A 23783-nucleotide genomic window follows, 5' to 3' on the forward strand; every position below is an offset into this window, starting at 1 on the left:
CTGGGTTAACCTGAATCCACCCAAAGGTAACTGAAAAAAACCTTAGGGAACAGAACAGATTGTAAACTTTTATCCAAATTAACTTTGTTGCTATGTCTCTTAAACCATAGGAATGTTAGTGTTGTAGGCTAGCAAGAATTTTTAATATTTACTGCAATCTTTTTATTTAAAACTGATTTTCATCTGAAAAAATATATGAATTATAGAATGATACCCAGAGGCGATCAAAGGACTTACCGTTCTTGCCTTCTCTAGATATCTCTTGTATCTTTCCTCCATGGCCTTCATGTCTTCATCTTTCTTCTTCAATACTTCCTGAAGTTCGTCAATTTTTCGGGCTGCTATAAATTTAGAAAATAAAATATTGTACTTAAAAATGTTTATGTTCAGTGTCCAACAATGCATTTCATTGTAAATAAATCTTCTGAACACTTTCTGCTTTTCTAAATATTGCTGCAGTTGGTGGTTAACTAAGCTTCATATTTCAAGGGCAGGGAGTACACAATGTATCGCCTTGCTCTTTTCTCTCCTTCTTCTAAAAGTTATCCACTGGGCTGATATTTAAAAATAAAATTTGGGAGGTAGACATCAACGGCAAGGTCAGCATTGTTGTCCATCCTTAATTGCCCTCAAAATGAATGGTTTGCTAGTCCATTTCAGAGAAAAGTTAAGTTGATTATTGTAGGTCTGCAGTCACAAGACAACTAGACCAGGCAAGGATGTTAATTTCCCTTTCGAGAAGTCATGAATGAATCGGATGGGTGCTTACAAAAATGGTCACCATTACAGAATACTAGCTTTTAACTGTACATTTGATGAAATTAAATATAACTGCTGTAGTGAGATTTGAATCCATGTCCCATTAGCCTGGGTCTCTGGATTACTAGCCCAGTAACATTAAGACTGCTCATCTTGCCATATATTGGGTACTTTCTGTTCAATTTTGCATTGGAGCATACATAACTTGCACAGGGTTCAACAGGGTAGGCTGGAGATGGGCCAGAATGGTGCAAATGGTTCACGTGGTCAATAGGAGTCTGGAACCAGGGGACAGAGTCTCTGAATAACATTTATGATTGAGATGGAGAGGAATTTCTTGACTAGGAGAATTGCGAATTTTTGAAATTCTCCCCCCAAGTGGGCTGTGGGGGTCGTCATTTAGATATGAGGAATAGGAGACAGTGCAAGAAAATGGCGTTTAGGTAAATGATCAACGGTGAATAAGGAGATGGCTTGATGGGCTGAATGTCCTATTCCTACCCATTTCCCTATAGGTTTTGGATACAGAATGATACCACTGATGCAGGTTTAATACCTGTACAGGTTGTGTAGTTTATGGAAGTCCTCACTCCTGACTTTACCCCACGCTTGGCCCTCAAGCTATATGTAACCAATTATCTTTTCTCCATGGGGAAGGTTGACTCCGGTGTTTTGTGGACCACTGTTAATTATTTAGTACAAGCCTTCATTCTAGAGACTGCCAAAACTATGACTTGAAAAGATGATCGATTGTTTAACTCCTAATCTAAAAACAAAGCCACAATGGGATAAGGGTGCGTCATTTAGACTGAGACTTCAGTCGCCATACTAGCAGAGTGATAATCAGAGTTAAACTGAGCCCTTATCGGATCCACTGCATAATCTGAAGAGAAGCAGAATATTCTCCGGTGAGACCTGGTTAGAGCTGTCCCGGGGGGGGTGCATGGTCTTGGGGGCAAATCACAGAGGACAAGGCCCATCTCCCCATGGCTCTTCACCCTGGCTTCCAGTTCCTCCCAAATGATTATGTTCTTAGCAGAGAGTGGTGGCCCCAACTTGCACTAGCCTAGGGATTGTACTGGTACTTGCTAACATTGCTCCCAAAATTACAACCTTGAAATCAAACAGGAATAATGCTCACTCAATTCTTGCTGTATGTCGATCACAGTTAATGCAGAACAGCTGCAGCATTTGACCTCATGACGGTAAACTCATTCCAAAGTTCCAGTGTGCAAAGTGCACCAGGATGTTTCAATGTGCTGAGGAGATTCACTAGTATGGGTAATTCACATTTCTTACCCTAAGTCTTACCACTTCCAATACTTACTGTGGCTGTCAACAGCAGGCTCTAGGTCATCAATGTACTCTCTCTTTTTCTGTAGTTCTGTGTGTGCCTCATGAAGCTTCTCTCTGTAGCAACATGAAAGAACTCAATTTGGAATTGCAGCACCTTTCTGAACAAGTTAGGCACATTACGAAAGGTGGAAGAAATTGTCAAAAGGAGTATCAAAGAGACAATTTTAATAATGTATGCAAGCAGGGGAAAAAGGCCCTAATTTCAGAATCACATTGAACAGCTTCAACCTGCCAATCCATTGCTGCTGCAGAGTTGATTGTCTGATGGTCCTCTTTAGAATGAGATAATAAGGGGAAAATTCTGAAATAAGAACAGAAGTTGCTGGAAAAGCTCAGTAGACCTGGCAGCATCTGTGGAGCGAAATCAGAGTTAACATTTAGAGTCGAGTGACCTTTCCTCAGAATGCGACCTGAAACCTCAGATTGTGCTAAATATTAGCACTAATGTTAATAGAGAAAATTATCGAAGTATAAACAATGCAATCATTTTACAATTACCGACACTGCACTGCTTCAGTCTGCAGAGATCAGAAGAGTCCTAAACTCTACCTGCATCATACACCATTGTCAGAGGTGGTTGGATGTTAAAGTACATTGAGACAAACACAAATCAAGACTTATGTCGATAGAAAGACAATGAAGCCTTCTCTATCTTTCTTTTAAATATTCAATAAGAAGTAGCCCTGCAGTTGTGCATTCCACTGCATTTCTATGAAAAATTTACAAACCAGTTCCTAAATGGCTGTGGAAGATTTAAGAGCACATCAGAAATAATATGCATTTGGTTTTATGGGAAAATTTTTTTTGTTTTACAGCTTCAACAGGATGATTGCAGATATTTCATGGGGAAGTATCATTTTCTAATTTCGTCTGTAAGGGCAAACCTGCATTGATGGCTCTTTCTACTTACAAGTGTTCATCCAGCTTCCGTTTCAGAAGATTAGACTACATGGAGAAAACAAAGACAGGAAGGTACAGTTAGTATATACTGGAGCAAAAACATACAACTGTCTCTTTTTCACAGATCCACTGAAATGAATTACTCACAGAAGAAAAATGAAAGCACAATTAAGCACAAAGTCAGAAACAATCTGAATGGACTCCTTGTCCGAAACCACAACTCTTTCACTTGACCATCAAGTTGTAGTATCCCTTTTAACAATGATTTAAATGAGTTCACTGAAATGCCACTATGTATCAATCAGACTGCCAATGCAGCTAGTTTGCTGTTTCTGAAATAGCTATAACCCATAAGGGAAACATAAAATCGTTACCCTACCATCGCTACTTGAACTTTACAGTGTGTTGACAGTAAGGCTCTTTTTACCTCTACTCATTTATTCCCTGACACACAACTCTAACTTCTTACTTCCCTCAGCCTTGCCACTCTTGTATAGGTTCCAAGATTTATGACACAAACTTAATCTCAGAACCACTGTTTCTTATCTATTCTTTGCCCACAAATGTTTGACATCCTGCGCTACAGGCCTTGGGCTTTCACACTGGATTTCAAATTAAACAGATGTGAAAGAACGCATCATTGATTGTACGATTGTTATTGGATACCGAAAGCGGCCAGGAGGATTCAAATGTCACTTAATTCAGTATCTGTTGTACTGATTTCTTAAGGTTCCTCAACAGGCAACTTTCATATCGGAAGAGGAGTCAAAAGACCTAAAATAAAAGAAAAATGATCCATAATATTGGAAACATATATCTTTGTCACTCCAAACGCTTAGATTTCCAGAAAATGTCATTAAAGCCTCAAAATGGTTGTGAAATCTCTTGTTCTGGGGCTAAAAGGAACATTTGAGACAAATGGTAATGTTATCTATGGAAACCTTCACATTATGCCTGGCGTGCACCCTTTATTTGGAGTATTAGTCAGTTATTTGCTGAGAGTGCGGGTAAATTAAATTCTTGCTATTCTAAAGAAAACAAGTAATATTACATATAAAAACAGAAATTGTTTTCTGTTTTCATTTAGATTTCCAGCATGTGCCTTTTGGTTATAAATGCTATAAATTCAGTTCATTATATTCAAAAGTGTTACAGAGATAGTAGGAACCGCTGATGCTGGAGAATCTGAGATAACACCGTGTGAAGCTGGATGAACACAGCAGGCCAATCAGCATCAGAGGAGCAGGTAAGCTTGACGTTTTGGGTCAAGACCTTTCTTCAGAAACCCAAAACGCCAAATTTTCCTGCTCCTCTGATGCTGCTTGGCCTGCTGTGTTCATCCAGCTTCACACCGTGTTATCTCATTATATTCAAAGTATTGTTCTAACTCAAAAGTAGAATTGCACTCCTATCTGGGGAATTGTAACCAAAAAGTGGATCTCTCAGAACTGCAGATTTCAACATGCTGTGAATTATTATAGTTTTTACAGCTGTGGTTTAACAACTAATCATTTTCTGGAATTTGAGCACTGTTTAGTCATGAGTAACAGACAGTCTTCGCAGATATTATGCTGCAGTTATTCAAAACTCTAGTTAGACTCCATTGAGAGTGCTCGGAGTAGATTTGGGCATCACACCTTAGGAAGGATACTTTGGTCCTGGAGAGAGTTCAGTGCAGAATTATAAGGATGATACCTGGATTTCAGGGGTTATGAGGAGAGGTTAGATAAATTAGGCCTTTTCCGTCTTAAATTTAGAAGGCTAAGTAAGGGATGATCTAATTGAAGTCTAGAGGATACTAAGAGGGAAATACAGGGTAGACAAAGATAAACTATTTCCACTAATTGAAGATTCTAGAATCAGACAGCATAGTCCGAAGTTGGGCTGGGCCATTCAGGAGAGATGTTAGAAAGCACTTACACATGCAAAGAGTAGTGGAGATTTTGAACTCTGACTACCGCTTGAAGAACAATGTTAATTCAATTGTTAAATTTAAATCTGAGATAGAACAAAGTTTTGTTATGCAAGGCAGATGGAGTTAGGCCACAGATCAACAGCGATCATACTGAATGGCAGAGCAGGCTCGGGAGCTGAATGGCCTACTCCTGTTCCTGCCAGGGTATTAAATTCCAAGAAGTGTGTCAATATTAATAGAAAGCTGTTGCTATCCACACATACATGAGCAAGCACACATGCACATACTTAAATAAAAACCAAAGAATTGCAGATGCTGTAAATCAGAAACCAAAAAAGAAATAGCTGGAAGACCTCAGTGGGACTGACAGCATCTGTGAAAAGAAATCAGAGTTAATTCTGTGCTCTAAGCAAGTGTCACCGGACCTGGAATGTTAACTCTGATTTCTCTCCACAGATGCTTCCAGACCTGCTGAGCTTGTCCAGCTACTTCTGTTCTTGCTGTACTCCACCAAGGAGAAAGTCTACTGAAATGTAGCTGGCTCAAAAAGGCTGAAACTAGTGGCTCATGATGGCACTGCCTTCTCAAATGCCATTAGGGATGGGCAATCAATACTGCCCTAGACAGTGATTTTATATTCTTTTACATCTTTTAAAAGAATAAAAAGGAAGAGTTACACTATTCAAATCAAGGACTACGCTAAATGTAAACTTGCTTCAGTGTTTCCTATATTACAACAGTGTCTGCTTTCAAATTGGCAATAAACTGCTTTGGAATGTCCTCATGTTGAGGTAGGCAACGCACAAGTGCATGTTTTTGGTAGCAGCTGTCAACCTTATCTAATTTGACGAGTCTGTACAAGTAAAGGAAATCTCAAGTCCATCCACAGGGATTGAAATTCCTGCCAAAAAAGAAATTTCTACTTCAAAGTATTACTGGCTATACAGCATGTTCTGACATACAATTAGAATTTCCTACTCCTCCCATAAATCCATTCCTAACTCTGTCTGGTCCCATTTATAGTCAACTATTTTAGTTTGTATTATTCAGTTAGTCTTTTTGGATTGTTTTTGAAACTCCAAAACTTTGTTCTGACCCTAGAGACCAGTCTTAAATTCTAAATCTGATGTAGCTCTAATCCTCTCTCCTAGTTTGGTCTTTTGGTAATACATTGAGGGATCACTGTTCAGGGGGAATGTAGCCTTTAGTTTGAAAAACTGACTTTTTTACATGTCCTTGTTTGGTCCTTCTTATGGTCCACAACAATCCAGCAAGTTCAGAAATCCTAAAGAATACAAAGCACGTCAAACACTTGATGAAGACCTTACTTAACATGAAGGATGAGTGAAAGAGTTAGGTGATGATTTTACAACTATAATAACCAGGACTGAATATTATCTACAGCATTTAACCCTTTGAAAAGTTTCAGATATCACACACTTGTACTGAAATAAGTATTCTCTATAAAATTTTCCATTAGAGACATTGTTGAGAGGTAAGTAAAATGTCCTCAGAATTGATCACTCTATAATTCTATGTGAACAGCTTAGTCTGTAGCATGATCTGAAATCTAATTACTGATTATAGGGACAGGGGAATGTACATTAAAAGGAAAATTTACTGGGGGCCACTGGCTAATGCCAGCGACACCATGTTTGGGATGTAAAAATCCATAGACTGTAGCAGAAGGTGGTGGTGTAACATTTGTTATTTTAAAGTCCTGGTAAAGGACAGGTCAGGAATCAGAAAGATAACATACAGGATGGACAATGAGGTAGGAGAAGCACATTTCTCGCATTACCCCAAACAGGTAGAGGAGTTCAAGGGATATCTGTTTTATGATCTATTAACATCATCAGGTCATCTTCAGCAATAAAGAAATGGAGGCTCTGCACTCATCTTAGTAGGAAGAAAACCTTCAGTCTTCAAAGGGTTAAAACCATGCCCAAACCAAAAATCAAGGAAAGAAAATTAGCACTTTAAATATGAACATTGAACCTTGGAAGATTTCAAAATTAAATGGTGATTCAACATGACCAAGCAAAAAAATTTGCTAGGTGTTTAAATAATGCACCAGGCCAAACAGTGTGTGCAATTTTTCCACTGATTTGTGTTTTTGCTGTACACTAATTCTGGATGAATTTCTGATGCTGATATACTTACAATGGCCTATTGCAGATGAGAAGGGAAAAGAAAGAAATACATTAGACATTTACAAATCAAGATTAATCCACATTAAATCAGTGCCACATTGTACATTACATCTTCATTAATGACAGGATGTTATATATGAAACTTTTGACACAGCTGCCCATTGAATGGAAGAACAATTCAAACTGATCTATACAAAAGTTACACATATGGTCTTCAATCTTCGATTTCTCTCTACCCTTGTTTAGGTGAATGATTCGGGTTCTTTTCTAATTAATCCTTCTTCTTTGTCGCTGTAATCTCCTCCAGCCTATTACTCTCCTGATCTACCGAACATAACCGACTTTAGTTGCTCCACCATCAGTGGCCAAGCCTTGATCTGTCACGGCCCTAAGCTTTGGAATTCCAATCTTAAACTTAAACTCTCTGAACAACCCTTCAGCTACTGACCCTACTGATGTCAAATGTTGCTTCATAACTGTGAAGCCTCTTGGGAGGTTTTATGCGATTTAATGTGCTGTATAAGTACATGCTTTTGTTTGTTACAACTGACCTTTAAGTGCCTGTAGAATGGAGGAAGATAACTAAATGTGCAAACTTTCTTCTTTAAGTTTGTACAAACATCAACCAGCAAACTTCTCCAACAAATTCTTCAGCTGCAATCACAATCTGACTGGCTTCAGCATCATGATTCTATTTCAAACCTCATCTAGCTCCACAGGCAAAGTTAGTGCTAATGATGAGGTGGACCCTTGAGAATTAGATCAGGCTAAACTTCACTTCAGACATGACACAAACAGGAGGATGGGATTAGTTGCAGGAGATGGAATAAGCAACAGCAAGAAAGACATATGCAGATGAAGGGCAGGAGATTATGTAAAGTGATTCCAGGCTTCACTGGGCATGTTGTTCTTTCCTGAAGACTGGGCTAGATTATTATTCAGCATTTGTACTTACATCTTCAGCCTTACTTCCTTGCTCCTGTAGAGCCCTTTGGAGTTGATCCACTTGTGACCGTAACTCAGCGATCTGCTGTTGATTCAACCTAGAGCACATTGGTTACAAGGGTAAAAATGCACTCCTTATCATCCAGTCGCCCAAAGTGTTTGCAATACATTGGCAGCCCTTGCTTTTGGAGAAAAATAATAAAAACTTCCATCCATGAAAACAAAAACATTAGTGATTAGCTTTGCTTCAGAAGATAGGAGCAAGACTAATACAATGAAACTATAAGAACTGTCTATTCTAGCTGCATACATACTGGAGTGTCAAGGGCCTAGAGGGATTTAAAATAACGCCCCCTTGTGTCTCAAATGATGATAGCAATAAATCTTGCTGATCTGATTTAGGATTTACCCTTCAAAACATTCCAAACTCCTGCTTCACAAAGTTCAAACAGGACAACCAAGCAAAGAAGAAACAAAAGAACTGAGCTGCACCCTCCCCTCCCAACCTCCCTACTGCACACAACCCTCACCCGACCTCTTCCCTCTCAGGAGGCTGAGGGGTTATACCTTGGCACCTAATTTCAATTCTTGAGCCTCTGCTTTTGGGAAGTTGTAACACAACCATATCCCGGCATTAAGAGATACTTAAAGAGTGCCAGATCATACACCATCTATACATAGCAGCTTCTTACATGTTCTTTTCTTTCACCTGCCCCTCAAAAGAAGCACTTTATTAGTAAAAAGGAGTTTGCCCTTTAGTCAAGTCACTTGTGTTCGACATTCAGGTTAAACCTGAATCATACTGAAATTCCATAGGGCAAAAACAGTTACACGGACACATACATTTATATTCCATATTCAAACACACATGTACGTATGCACATTATTAATTGCTCTAGTGGGATTTTCAGATTTCTGTAAAGATTTCTGTGCAATGAAATGCAGTTTTCTTGGAGATACGGAGCAAAAGGAATTTATTTTAGATCATCTGTTGGAACACAAAATCCTGCATGCACAGGCCTAGATTCTCCACAGCAAGAAACAATACAATTCAAGTATGTGCTTGCATAACTTGAGTAAAAACACACCAACAGGGACGTTACTGTCTGTAACTCCGCCACCAAACCGTTCAACGTATTTCCTATTTGCGGCTAACCTGTTTTCATTCTCCAGTTTGTGTTTGTTCCTGTTGGCGTCATCCAGCATACTCTGGAACTCCGTTAACCGGTTGTTGTATGTCTCCTCTTGTTGCACACGTAGCGTCTTATTCTCCCTTTGCAGGTGAATGATCTTTTCCCTGAAAGCATTATAAGCCACACAACAGTATTGTCAAACTAAATACGAAGGTAAATTTCTTTTCGGAAATTAAGATCCCAACAGTTTGAGTCATTTTAAAAAGAATGAATGTGCTTTTATATAGCAGCCTTCATAACATCAAGATGACTTAAAGTGCTTTGTAACCTGAGGGTGGAATCACCAGCTAGCAACAGGAGTGCTAAAGGGAGAGAGGCAAGGGGATCAGAAGAGACCTCTCAATGGACAATCCCTGCACTATGTTCATGTGCTCAATCAGGCACTGATTGCTTTCGATCAAGCCTCGCCACCCACAGCTGACAAACAAACGCACTACCAAATCCTCTTGCAGATGGGTTAATCATAGTGGTGGTGCGCAGAAGCCTTTATGTGGTCCTTCATTTGTAATGGAAGGTGTCAACTGGCAACAGGGCAGGAGGATCAACAACGGACTTGCCCACCCTTACCTTAATTCCAGTGAAAATGGAAAAGTGACAGAATTGGCTAAGCCACCACCCTGTCTAATTAAGTGCCTTTCTTGCCTCCTGCTTTGCTCTCTACAGGAGTACAAGACTCTCCTCAGAGAATCACAGTATGGAGCGATTTCATTTGATCCATCATGCCTCTACTGGCTCTTTTGGAAAAAAAAAATCCACTACTAATCCTACTCCTTGTTATTTTGCTTGCAAAATTCTGATCCCAGTGCTTGATATGGGAATTGCTTTTCTATAGGACCTCGACATTGCCTTCCAACATCTAAACTGCTTCATGATTCCTCACCTCTTATATAATGTTCACTGTTTCCTAGTGCAACCATCCCTGTACACATGGTCCTACAAAATGCAAATAAATAAATCATTTCAGTGATATTGATGAATGACAAGATGGGATGTGGGGAGTGAAGAACACCCTCTCACCTCAAGTAGCATTAGGCTTGCTTGCAAAATATTCGTGAGGTATCATCACTTGCAGGGCAGGGTCTGTTTTATGATATCTGGGTTTGGGACAATCGGAAAATGAGAAGAAAGTGGAAGGGAATGCCAAGCCACATTGGCAGAGTACATTCCAAACTGTGAATGAAACCAGGGATTGAAATCAGCGACAAGTTGTGCTCCTGCCACAGCCAATGTTAACTGCTGAATCACTTATGCAACGTACCAAACAAAAGAATCTACACATTAATTTTGTTTTCCATAGAAAAAGTATGTCATCACTATTTTGTCTTAAATAAAATGAAATTAGATTTGCACTTCTCCAACTTCAGATTTTTAAAACTATTTTTGCATTCAAGTCAAAGCTAGTTGCATGACAGTAACTTCTATTTAAATCTCAATTATGTTCACTGATCACATCAAAGGCATTGATTTCACATGGCATACACTGTCGCACATACTATCACTGTATTTCAGTCTCAGTACTGTACCACAGCTAAGTGAGCATATTTCATGTGAGTTTGGGTAATGTGTATTTCAATGTATTTGATGGATGTGTTGCAGTTTACAATCCTTCTGCAGTAACTCAGTAGAGACTAGAAGTCAAATCTGGGATCCTGGGAGAAGAGTATGTGACACCAGAACATCACAATTGTCAACTAGAGAAAGTTCAGGCAAACCCAAAAGAATACACTGGAATAAAAGCAAAATACTACAGATATTGGAGTTCTGAAATAAAAACAGGGAGGAGAGACTTTGGAAATGGAGTCAGTTTCTTCCAAAGAAGTGTCATGTTGGATTCATAAGGTAAACTCTTGTTCTGCAAATGATGTCAGACCAGGTGAGTTTCTTTAGCACTTTCTGCTTGTATTTCAAAATACACTGGAAATTTGTTTCAAATGAACATGTAAACTCTTTATTTGCAGTGCGAGGTAATATTCCTTGTAAAATTTTATTGTGTTGTAGTTCCTTCAATGCAGTGGTACCTTAACATTTCAAGGCGTGTGTGGCCTTTCAGGCCGCCATGTAAGTGTGTTGCTAACTGGCATCATTGGTGTGAGATGCATGGCACCATTCACAAGGGCACAGCTGCCAAATGGCAGAATTGACATCGACACAGACACTAAATATTAATGTAAACTAGTTTAGATGTGAACACTGTTGAAAGAAACTGGGCACATATAAGGATGGGTCGTAGGAGGCTGCAAAGGTAGCCTTACTGAAAATAAAAACAGAAAATGCTGGAAAATCTCAGCAGATCTGAAGAGGGGTCACTGGGCTGGAAACATGAACTCTGCTTTCTCTCTTCAGGTGTTGCCAGACCTGATGAGCTTTTCCAGCAATTTCTGTTGCTGATTTCCAGCGTCCCCAATTTTCTTTTGTAATGGACTTACTGGAGCTCTGCAGGGACCATCTCAGCTGCAAGGTTCCCTACTGACACATCTTGATCAAGGCCTGTGTCTGGAAAAACAAAAACACAGATCAAAAATTTATATGCAATACACATGTTTCAGACACATTTCCCTACATTTATAGTGTACAGGACAAGTGATATCAAAAATCACATGACTGTACTGCTACAGGATAATCTCGGCAGTTTAAAATATATATAGGTTGTAGCTTCTAAAACCGAGGGCAATCTACAAATTAGTTCGGTCTTTGGTTTGAGAACTAACAAAGATCATAAAGGTAACAGGAAATAAAATAGAAATGGTGGCATGAATGGAAAATAATAATTTCTGAATCGAAAGAATTATATGCACAAAGCACATGGAAAACAGAAAGAACTCCAATTATTTATACCATGGGTATAACAATAATTACCAAAAATTGCAAGGTTGGAAAGATAATGTTTTCCAACTAGTATATATTAAAAAGGAAACGTTTATCTCATTTACCTTCAGAGGAAACTCATGTCCAACAGTGGGAAACAGCAAGAAAGAAAATGAATCAAGATCTAAGATTTCTGGAGTTAAAGTTGGCTTTGACTGGCTGCTTTTATTTTTTAAGAAGATAGACTGTGCTTTTAATCCAGTGATACTATACAACATACTAATGTAGGATAGGAACAGGCCATTCAACCCACAAAGTCTGTGTGAATTCCTAATTCTTATTTAGACTTGCTACTTATTGCGGGTTTCTATCCCACTGTTCACCTCCTGTTCTTGTCCGTCAAAGTACACCCTAGATGTTGCTAATGTGCATGCTTCCACCATCTTCACTGGCAGTGAATTCCATGGCCCCAGCACTGAGTGTGAAAATTTATTCCCACACTTCTCCCCTAAACTTTTCCCCTCTCACCTTGAATCTGTGCCCTCTTGTAGTTGATCTGTCCATCTTGGGAAAAAGCCTCTGTCTATCCACCCTATCTAATCCTCTCATAATTTTGTAGACTCCTTATCAGGTTGTCCTTTGGCCTCCATCTTTCCAGTGAAAACAATCAATTGGAGTTTATCCAACCTCTGAAAACGAAAACGCTCCAGACCAGACAATATCCTGGCAAACCTTTTCTGCACCGTCTCCAAAGCATCCAAATCCTTCTGCCACTGTGGCAACCAGAACTGCACGCAATATTCCAAAAGTGGCCTAAAGTTTTATACAGCTGTAACATAACTTGTCAACTTTGATATTCGATACCCTGGCTGATAAAGGCAGGCATGCTGTATGCCTTCACGACCACCTTATCCACCTGTGTTGCCACTCTCAGGGATATGTGGATCTGTATGCCCAAATCCATCTGTATGTCAATGCTCCCAAGCGTTCTGCCATTTATTGTACAATTTGCACCTGAATTTGATGTTCCAAAATGCATCACCTTGCATTTGTCCAGACTAAACACCACCTGTCATTTCTCTGCCCAAATCTGCAATCTGTCTACATCCTGCTGTATCCTGTGATAATCCTCCTTACTGTCTACAACTCTGCCAATTTTGGTGTCATCCACAAACTTACTAATTGGACCACCTACATTTTCCTCCAGATCCTTTATAATAATATAAATATGTCTACATTATATTACAAACAACAAAGGTTGTTTCAGGTGTTCCCAGTGGAACACCACTAGTTACTGATCTCCATTTCATACAGCACACTTCCACCACTACTGTCTTCTATGACTAAGCCAGTCTGGGTTTGGCCATCTAGCCAAGTACAATGTCTTGACTCTACAGAAAACCATGAATATACAGAGTAGCTTTGGGCCATTGTAGCAGGAAATTAAGCATCATTCACATATCTTTGGCACCACTTATAAGCCCAGAGCAAATGAAAATGCCAGATTTACTTCCTTGAACCAGAGAAATAATATCAGGTTGTTACATTTTCATTGTTACCAATGCTAGATTTTTAATTCCAGATTTAATTAACTTGAAGTAAACTAGCTAGATTTTAAGCCTCTCTCTCAAGATCATTGATCCAGCTATGCTGATTACTAAACCAGTAACTGAACCAACTGCTAGCACACAACACCAACTGGTTTACCTGCTTTGTTCAGGAACTTTTGCTGCACTTGTGCACACCTCAGCTCTTCATTGGTTTCCCTGAGGGCATCACGTTCTACTATTAACCGCTGGGGGAAAAAAATTCAATTAAAGTAAGCTGGTATGTAGCAACTACAATTAAATGCAAAGTTTAACATTTTGCATTTGGACCACTGCTGTTTAATGCTTTTTCAATAGGAAATTTCCACAGTGTATTCATTTCACAGTTGCAACTTCTCCCACAATACTAACAGCTTGGCAAGGCGGCAGTTTGGCCAACAAATTCCTTCATTTGCAGATCTCCTGCTGAAAAGTCCAGTTATTGTTTAGGGTGGTGCTTCTGGTTGGGTTCTCTTACTAAAAAGTGATTCCATGGAAAATGTAGCCCAAAGACTAATAATGGGCAAAATTTTCTGAATCACAGCTATCCCAAATTCACACAGGTAAGTTAGCCAGTGGCGTTAAACAAATTCTGCAAAGGTCACAGAGATGTTAATGAAAACATATCAATGATATATAATTTCTTTACTTCTGAATAATAGTCATATTGGACTTGAAGCGTTAATTCTGTTTCTCTCTTCATTTATGCTGCCAATCCTGCTGAGTCTCTCTAGTATTTTGCTGTTATTTCATATTCTCTTCAATGTCTCATTTGCAGCCCATCCTAAACTAATTCTCCTAATCATCCAATTCTGGAAAAAGTGACTATTTTTACTATTGCTTGGTGCATCAACAGGACGCTCAGCAATTATACCAGCAGATACAAAACTGAAATAAAAACAGGAATTGCTCGATATGCTCTGCAGATTAGGCAGCATCTTTGAAGAGAGAAACAGAGGTAACCCTTCATCCTAAAATGTTAAGTTCAGTTGCTCTCTCCACAGAAACTGCAAGCCCGCTCAGGGATTACTAACATTTTCTGTTTTTCACTTCCAAAGATCATGGTCGGAACACTTGAAATGCTGATCGTCCACTCATTCAAGCTGATGGACGTGTTTTGATTTCCACTGTGGACTGGGTATAATTTTGGTATTGAGCACTTACCTCTTTCTCTTTCAGCAGTGCATCATGTTTTTCCTGTAAGTGCTTGAACTCAAACTGCCACTTCTCTGTTTTCATTGACTCTTCTGTCTGTTTGTTCTGAAGTTCATGAACCTTCATTGTTTCAAACACAGTGAGAAATTAAGAAGAAAAGGTCAGATTTTACTCCAGTTTGACCGGAAAAGAAGCTTAACAAGTTCAACAGATCTGTAGCAAGATAGTCACAAGTGGTTTCCAATGTGGACTGGCGTACATGCAATTTATTTTAAGCTAGTCTTGGTCAAGTAACTATAAGGTGATTATTGTGATAAATAGAATCACTGTTACTGATTGCCTTCCAGCCAATGGAGCAGGTTAGAGATTGGCAGAAATTTCATCGGATAAAATGCGATAAATAGCACATTTCACATTACCTGTCTCTTGTAAGTTTCCAGCTGACTACGTACTGAGTTTGCTTTTTTCAACTCTTCCTCTAGGTCAAAGGTCTTCTGCATGTACACAGTGTTCCTCTCCTCCAGGAGTTTGACTTGTCGACGCAGGTCTCCCAAATCCTCAAGCTTCCTCTTGTAAGCCTCCACAGTAGCCTCCAGCTTACTGACTTTGTCGGAAGAATGCCTATCAAACAGCATCCACAAAACTCTCATTTCCTCTGATTTCATTACTGTTTTAAAAGAAACCTTCTAAAGACATTTTTACACTTGCAAAGTAAAAGTTCCTTACTTTAGCCAGAAAGTAGAAAGCTTGTGTTGAGTCAGCAGTTCCACAATGACATAATATCTTCATGTACCAATAACAATTTTTGTTATTTTTCCTAGCTATTTGTTGCTGTTTTTATTGTGCTGTCTAACATCCTTGCTCGGTGCCCACATTGGGAAGTCAGGTAATTCTAATTAGGTGAAGTAGAACAAAAGCCCAGAAGACTAGACAACTCCTGGTGTTGTTTGGAAAGGAAGGACGTGGTAGTTAAGTGCACATCAATTTTTCCAGAAAGAAATGATACATGACAGAGTGCAACTGCAGGAGAAAAAAAATCATGAGGGTTTCAAAGTTGATAGGTTGTTTGGGATGATAAGAGGAAAGCTTATTTCAAAATGCCTTGTATTTCACTTGAACTTTCCCAAGAGGATGTATGGAATTTATATAGCACAAGAGCTGATATACGACTTGTCAACTAAATGTTTTGACTTGCTGACTTGGTAGGCTTTCATTTTGAGTATTTAACAGAAACCTGAGAACCAGTGTGCACAAGAGCAAGAACTTTCTAAAAATCCATCAAGACTGAAATAACTGGTCTATCCCAAGAACTGGAAGTCCCAAAGAAAAATAAACCACTGGTGAGGAATTGAGGGATAAATGAGGGAGTGAACACTTTCGGTTAATGAAGATAAACAAGCAGAACAGAGACCATTAACAAAAAAGGATGTCAGCCGCTACCCATTATTGTAACAATAGTCTATGAATAGATTGTGGTGAGTGCACGACCCTTCAGCTGGGTGTTCCTGCCAGCTGCTGGTTGCTACTCAGTTCTTCATTACTTCTGCTACAAAAACACAACTTGGCTCAAGTTGCAAGTACAAAATATTTCTACCATGCAATTTAAGTTTGCAAATTAGCAACCAGCAGTTGTAACCTTACCTCAAAACATCCATTTCATCTTTGAGAGACTGTGATTCCTCAGCCAGGCTGGTGAGCTCATCATTCCTGCGCTGCAGATCATACATCTCTTTCTCCATCTGCTCACATCGAATACGAAAATCATCCTTCATTCCTTCCAACCTGGGGAAGGAACAGGAAGGGTTTAACTTTTCTTCAGAAAAAAATGGGGTATTAGGCTGGAATCTTGGATGCCCCTGTCTATCTAGTATTTCCCATTGACAAGTACCAGGTTTATTTTGAGCCAACCAGGGCAGCATTAAAACAGAAGGTGGAAGGAAAGGATTGTTCCATTCAGTTTTAGTCAAAATTACTTTTCTTCTAATATCTTCTGGCACCTCAAGATATTTAGAATGAATCAGATTCCTATAGAATACAAGCTCTTATTTTAAAAAGAAAAACAGGTCTTAATCAGTTTGGCCGCGAGGGACGGTGTCCACTACAAAATAATTTTCGGCACCTGATTTTGACATGCAATTTGTTTTAAGTATTCTCAAAGGTCTGGGTTTGCTCATTATTTTCCACCCCCAACTGCATGCAATAACTTAATAGAATAAGAAAGATACCTGAAGTTTTCCTCCTGTAACTGCTCCAGTTGACTCTGCATCAAAAGGAGTTTTTTGTTGGTGACACTGGTGGATTCCTCGAAGGAATCAGAGCGGGCCATCCGTTCACGCAGCACTTTGTTCTCAGCCATCAAGCTGCTCTTCTCGTCCAGAAGACTTGCGACCTGAGGGGAAAACTTGAAAGAGTCACGGTCTTGGAAGGAGTAAAGAACTGCCTTAGGAAAATCACTGCTGATCAGTGAAGGTTAGTGAATTCATCTGCAGCGCTCCAAACCCCTTCGATAAAAGCCATCTGATAGAATCACCTCCTAGACAAAGAACAAACATAACTTTTTCTTCCCACTAAGTCTGCTTTCAAAATAAAATGAACACAAGGCATTAAAAATGTGACTGCCCTTACATACTGGTGTATTCTTAATCCAACATATTTACCCACTTCTACAGAATGTGATGTTCCTAAATTGAAGCTACAGCTGTACTGTTACTTTGATCCCTGTTTAGGGACAGTTTTATAAGTAGCGGTTCAAACCGGTTTCTCGGCATAGTATCTACATTTATAAACCTCTTCTTTCCTGTCCTTGGGCTCAACTGCAAATAGAATTGCATAACACAGCTGTTAGATGTCTCTATAAACAATCAAAACGTAGTTGCTTTTCAGTAGCAACGAATTACCTCCCTCAATCAAAGGTCTCCCTTGGTGTGTATGGTGAGGCCCAAGTTGGAACATCAATTGTGAATGCTTTAAATGAACAAAACAACCAAGGCACATGATAGGAAACATGAACAAAATCAGGATAGTAACGTGATGGCATTTTGTGGTTCATAAGTATTCACAAAACTTGCATGCGCACTTAAACAGCACTGAAATCAAGTTAATCATGCACGGCCATTTTCAGGCAAATGACAAGTATAAGTCAACTGACTCCCTGCCAACCTCTTGGCTTCTTTACAGCCAGAAAAAGGTAGATGGGCTGGGAAATCACCTTGTCCACAGCAGCTAACAATATTTCTGAGTTATACACACATATCTTGTTACTAGACATGAGTCTTCTCTTTGTCTTCCTCTTCCTTACTCCAAGCTTTGCTTGAGACATGTTCCTTGACCAAGGGCAGACAGACATGTCAGATGTTTCATGACTTGTTTTTTCATTAGGTGTAGATGTCCCTGATTGCCCATCCTAATCGTATTTGAACTGAGCAACTTGCTGGAACATTTCAGAAAATAACTAACAGTCAACAGTATGTAGAACTGTCCCCAGGGTAGGGTGAATCAGGACCCATAGTGGGACTATAGCCTCCTGGGAAGAATAGGATGCCAAGGTAGGAGTGACCTGGACAAATCACAGGTGACAGGTTGGCAGATTTCTTTCCCTGAAAGGATATCAGTGAACCAGCTGGATGCTTACAACATTGTCAATTGTCTAGGTAATTGATACCATGAAATTATATTTCTTTTCCAGATTAATTGAATTTAAATTTCATCTGTTGCTGAGTTGGGACTTGATCTAGCATCCCCAGAATACTATGCCTCTGGATTATTTGTCCAGTGATCATCTTCCCCTTAAATACTGAACAAAATCATAATGGCCAACTAAATATTTTGGCTGTGCTACATTACCCATTTCTAATGTAGTGCTAGGAGGGGTGGTACAATTGCCTCAGTAACCCTTGAGCTGAGGAGGGAGAAGTGAGAAGGGGGAATGGAAAAACTGAAGAGATAGTAGGAACTGCAGATGCTGGAGAATCAGAGATAACAGGGTGTAGAGCTGGATGAACACAGCAGGCCAAGCAGCATCAGAGGAGCAGGAATGCTGACATTTCAAGTCTGGACCCTGCTTCAGAAAATCAGGGTCTAGGACGGAAATGTCCGTTTTCCCGCTCCTCTGATGCTACTTGGCCTGCTGTGTTCATCCAGCTCCACACCTTGTTATCTGAAAAACTTGGTCTTGAAATGAACCAATTATGAAATCTTTCACAAGTGAAAGATTAGTTTCATTTATCACACCTTCCTAAAAGAACTATACATCAAATTAACTTCATACTTTGAATGTTTTGCAGATAATTTATAACTTATGGCATTGCAAAGGAAAATTTAAGCCACTATGATGAAAGCCATGCTAAGGGTAGCATTTAGGTTACACTGTTAATATGAAGTGTGCTCATGCAGGACTTTGACACCAAGTAGGTTAATGTACTGTACAGCCATATTGTTAAAACGATATATTTTTTTTAAGAAGGGATCTACTGTTTTTAAAACCTTACCTGAACCTGGCTCCCTGTCACTTATTCTTTAGCCCTTATGAAGCAAACGTATTAGACAAATTACTGAACTGAATAATTAAAGTAAGTTTGCATGGAATGGTACATCGTACTTGTGATGCATACACAAATACTCAAAACCCGAATCAGTCTCTCCGCTAGGACATTTTATCCACTGGGTAGTTCTCGAAATATTCTTGAACCCAGCTTATGGGTAGACTTTCACCTTGAAAGATAAATTACCTTGCATTGTCGCAAAGATTCTCCCTCCCAACTCCTATATACAAGAGGGGTACAATTGCAGAATGAGTATCACTTCTTGATAAAAAGATGGTTCTCAAGTTCATACACTTGGCGAGATCTGTATTTTTCTCCGAAAAAAGAAATTTGCTACAACACAAACAGTCCAGCAATCAAAATTACCTTTTAAAACAAAAAGCCCTCTCACTGTACAGTTTCATGCCAAGAATCTCACATCATTGCAGGGAAGACAGGGACATAGTTTGACTGATCAGTTAAAACCTTAACAGCGATTGCATGTTTCACCATGAGATGCACTGTTGATTGGAGGAAATAACAAAACAGTTTGGCCCTTATGGGAAGCTGGCCTGCTGTCTGATCTCTGCAACACTGATTTAGGTGTATGTCATTTTCCCAACATCAGAAACCAGTTTTCGTCTTTACTCAAATGCTGTTATATTCTTTGCAACTATAAGTTTATAAATACCAGACAGTAGGTACTATAAAACACCATTATGTGGGCTCTGCTGGAGGCAGGTTCTTGGCTCAGTTTTTTTGTTGCCTCTCTGTCCAATCCCAGTCTTCTCATTTCCCAATAAAAGAATTATGATCTTTGAACAAAAAGCTAAGCACTTAGAGTGCTACATGTTAATAAACAAATTATCTGGGTTTGTTTTATTAGTACAAGTTTACTTGTAAACTAACAGATTTAGACTTGTATTATTTTACACTCTTCAACCCAATGCTTTTTTCTCCGTGCTTCTTTTCTTGACAGCATGCTTCTATAAGCATAGCATTCCAGCAGGCTAGTCACCTGTTTAAGGAGGTTAACTAAATTCCCTGCATTTAAACACAAAGGCTCTGTGATGACAAGAGTATCAGTGCAGATTATAGTTTTAAAATCAACTGTTACTATAGAATGGTCACGTTAGAAGCTTTAAAATTGAGAAATTAGAAATCACCCTGCTTTAAATAATCGATTCAGCTTTGGAAGAGCATCATCAAAGCCAGAGTTCCAAAGTTGTTAGATGTCCACTGGCAATAGTGCATCTACAAAGAAGCAATCTTACCATTTAGCATGCTTTTCAACCTCAAATTATAAAAAAGCCATTTCCACACAAGCAACTTTCTGTGGTCACATTAATAACCCTTGTCATAATCTTGACGAGGAAATCAGCTCACAATAATCAGAAATAACAGTAACCAAACTATTTTTGTTATTACTTTGGTAATTGAAACAATGCAATATCAGTAACAGCATGTGCATAGTTTCACGGGTAAATAAATCATTGACGTAGTCATCACAACTACAAACTGGTTAAAGTCTCTCAATAAAGTTACACTCAGTCGTACAAACTTACCAGTGCATACTTCATTCATGATCCAGCAAAACATTTTCCTTAAAAGTTCCTCTTTCTTTTAAATTAATGCCATTTATAAACTGTAGCCCAGTGTTACCCCATTTGTCTTGATCCTCAATGAGAACAGAGAGCAAGAGCCAATTATAGTGACAACTTGGCTGTTGTAACTTGGTACCAGCTCCACAGCATTGGTTACTGCCTTGGATCTCAAGACATCAAGAAGTTAGCTTGTGATCCCCCACCTGGGATCCAGACCAACACTTGAGGAAACCCTGCCTTAGCCCAAAGTGAAAAATTGACAAACTGCTGCTGTTTGGAAAACACCAATGTTAAGACTTTTAACTTTGCACTTTCTTAACTGTGAACTGAAATGACAAAGAACTCTAAAACCAAGGACTGCTGCATGCTTTGAAAGCAAGTAACTTATACCCATTGTGAATACGGTTTGTATATCTGTGGGTTACAGCAGAGTTTGCAGACAAAGGCATTGTTTCCACTACTTCTTTTTCTTGTATATGGACCTCCAAGGTGTGTATGCAGCAGCAACTTCTGGAAGCAGAAGTCAATGCTGTGAATGGTGTCAAGCTGCTGACTGCCATGCGTAGACCTTCAGAGAGACTGCACATGCAACTTAAAGGAAACATTACCTGACAGGTCGCATATAGATTAAGCACAAGAAGCTGATTGATTTGTAGATTAAAGACTAGTTATTGTGACAGATTTTCTGCCTGCCAAGAACCATGTGATTAGTTCTCAGTTAGGGGCTAGAAACAAGATATCAGGTCTCCACCTGCCAGGAACTCTCACTCCATTCTCCTCAGTAAACCACTTTAAACATGAAGAAAGCCAGTTGATTTTTTTCAGCAGTTGCTGTGAACTGTGACTTTTAACTGACAAGTCAGAGACAATTTTGTAAGCTAGTTAGCCACCCCCTTGAAAACCAGTGCAAGTATGTACAGAAGGACAACTAAGAAGCAGAATCTGATCAGGATAAGAATCCTAAGAACCACGTCAGCAACCTCAATAATTCAGAACGACTGAAACATTTTTCCAGTCACTCCCACCCACCATTTCCACGTCTCTCTCTCTTATGCACATGTACGGAGAAAATTTATAAGAGGATTAGCGTTTGAATTAATCGTGTTTTATGCCAACAGTTTATAACTGTTTATCTGTAGCTAGAATTGAATTACTTTTAATAAATAGCAATTACTGTTAAGTATAGAAACGCGGCCTGTGCAACCTGGATCAAATTTCAGAACTTTTGCATACTTCTTTAAAAAAATCTTTAACTTTTGTCACAACTCTGGGAATAGATGGGCATGACTTCCAGTGTGCGACCTAAGTGAGATGTGACACCAAACAAAACTGTGTTGCTCATTAGGAAGTGAAGTATACATCAGTGGTTCAGCTTCTAGATAATCCTGTTTTAGAAAAACAGAATCCTTTCAAAGTACTTATATTTGGGAAATCTATTTTCAGGTCTTTGCCAATGTTGCTTTCTTGCATTTGGAAAAAAGCAATTGAGAGGACAGCAAGAAACGGGGTCAAATCCATACGTTAACACAAACACAAACTCATCTCTTACTCTGTGAGATTGAGGATAAATAAGTTTGTTATGGTGACATGGATGCCTTTGAGCTGAAAATACTAATGACAGAAAATATCCCAACTAGTCCAGACTTGAACCTACTTCTCATAACAAAGACAGTGTTATGCATCAGGGTTCTCCTTCCATTTATTTATTCAATGGTTTTAGTGGGCTCCATTATGAAAACATAATGATGTACAAATCTGAAAAAAGCAGGGAGGTTTTCAAAAATGCCAATTACCAAATCCTTAAGCACTTTCTAAATCCAGTTTAATTTTGAGGAGGTAATCACTGAATTCTATTTAAAAAAACATAATTTTAGTTGATATGTAAATGTAGAAAAAGGTACAAAAATTGTGTATACATAAAAGGAAAAAATAAAAACACAGAGCTTTGCAACACTGTGCAGGCTGGATGAGCAACATGTGTAATGTCAGATCTCTGCGACTCAGGAAATGGTAACAGCAGGGGCTAGGCCTGCCACACAAAATAGCTACTAGAATCACAGTTTTGTTTCGGAAAAATAAACCTGTGAGGTGTTGCACATGAAGTGAAATATTTTGTTAAAAGAGAAACAATCTTTGAGGCATTATTTTGTCCCCTATTCTCAAAGCACAATCTGCCTTTCAAATAGTGAAACGTTTAGGATAACTGGGTGAAAAAATATAGCTATTGCATTTGCCGATTAAAACAATTTTGTCCAGAAATGTAAAAGTTGAATCTTCCTTTGCATGAAGCTGTCACCGATGGGGTAGGCAGACTGTGTGGACTGGTTGGTTGAGAAACCAGCAGCTCATTCATAAGTTAACAGATAATAATTCTGCATCTTTTATGTGCAATTTTGTCAATAAGAGTTACTGGATCCATTCAAATATCCCACGTTCTCTTGAGCAATAGAGACTTTAATTGCATACAACTTATTGATAAGCACTTACCTGGAGATCCAGTTCATGGCAACGCTGAGAGAGCTCATCCTTTGATTCCACCTCATCACACAAAGTGAATCTCTTCAACTGGAAGATGATAGATTACTTTAATTCAACACGCACAAAGTATTACTTTATTCACTCTTGGGTATAGGAGACTAGCCATGGCGTGAACCCAACAGCAGTATCAAAGTCTAAATTAACTATTAACACAATCTGTGAAGTAACTTAACTGTTCAATAACCTCCATCCATAAATGTCTGTCAATAATTTATTTTTGAAACAAGGTAACACTTATTCTCGAGCCTCAAGGCATATAAAAAAGTAGACAAAGCACATGTCTGTTTCCATTGCCAGTTTCTCTGGGACAGCCACAGACTATTGTATGAGATGCATGATTCCAGGACAACCTCA

The 23783-nt window shown here is 39.0% G+C and overlaps 1 protein-coding gene across 1 annotated transcript in view; it reads right to left on the reverse strand.

Moving 5' to 3' along the window:
- LOC125447465 (protein Hook homolog 3-like) overlaps positions 1–23783 on the reverse strand; it is a 49878-nt gene that overhangs the window by 7007 nt on the left and 19088 nt on the right. The window contains exons 8-19 of the mRNA XM_048521830.2: positions 23379–23456; positions 16993–17156; positions 16409–16549; positions 15187–15388; positions 14777–14887; positions 13734–13821; positions 11648–11714; positions 9185–9325; positions 8039–8126; positions 3026–3060; positions 2087–2169; positions 238–341 (exon numbers count right to left, since the gene is read on the reverse strand). Of these exons, the coding sequence (XP_048377787.1) occupies positions 238–341; positions 2087–2169; positions 3026–3060; positions 8039–8126; positions 9185–9325; positions 11648–11714; positions 13734–13821; positions 14777–14887; positions 15187–15388; positions 16409–16549; positions 16993–17156; positions 23379–23456 (1302 nt within the window). The remainder of the gene's footprint in view (positions 1–237; positions 342–2086; positions 2170–3025; positions 3061–8038; positions 8127–9184; positions 9326–11647; positions 11715–13733; positions 13822–14776; positions 14888–15186; positions 15389–16408; positions 16550–16992; positions 17157–23378; positions 23457–23783) is intronic.

Source organism: Stegostoma tigrinum, chromosome 35 (assembly GCF_030684315.1).
Source record: "Stegostoma tigrinum isolate sSteTig4 chromosome 35, sSteTig4.hap1, whole genome shotgun sequence".
NCBI classification, from domain to species: domain Eukaryota; kingdom Metazoa; phylum Chordata; class Chondrichthyes; order Orectolobiformes; family Stegostomatidae; genus Stegostoma; species Stegostoma tigrinum.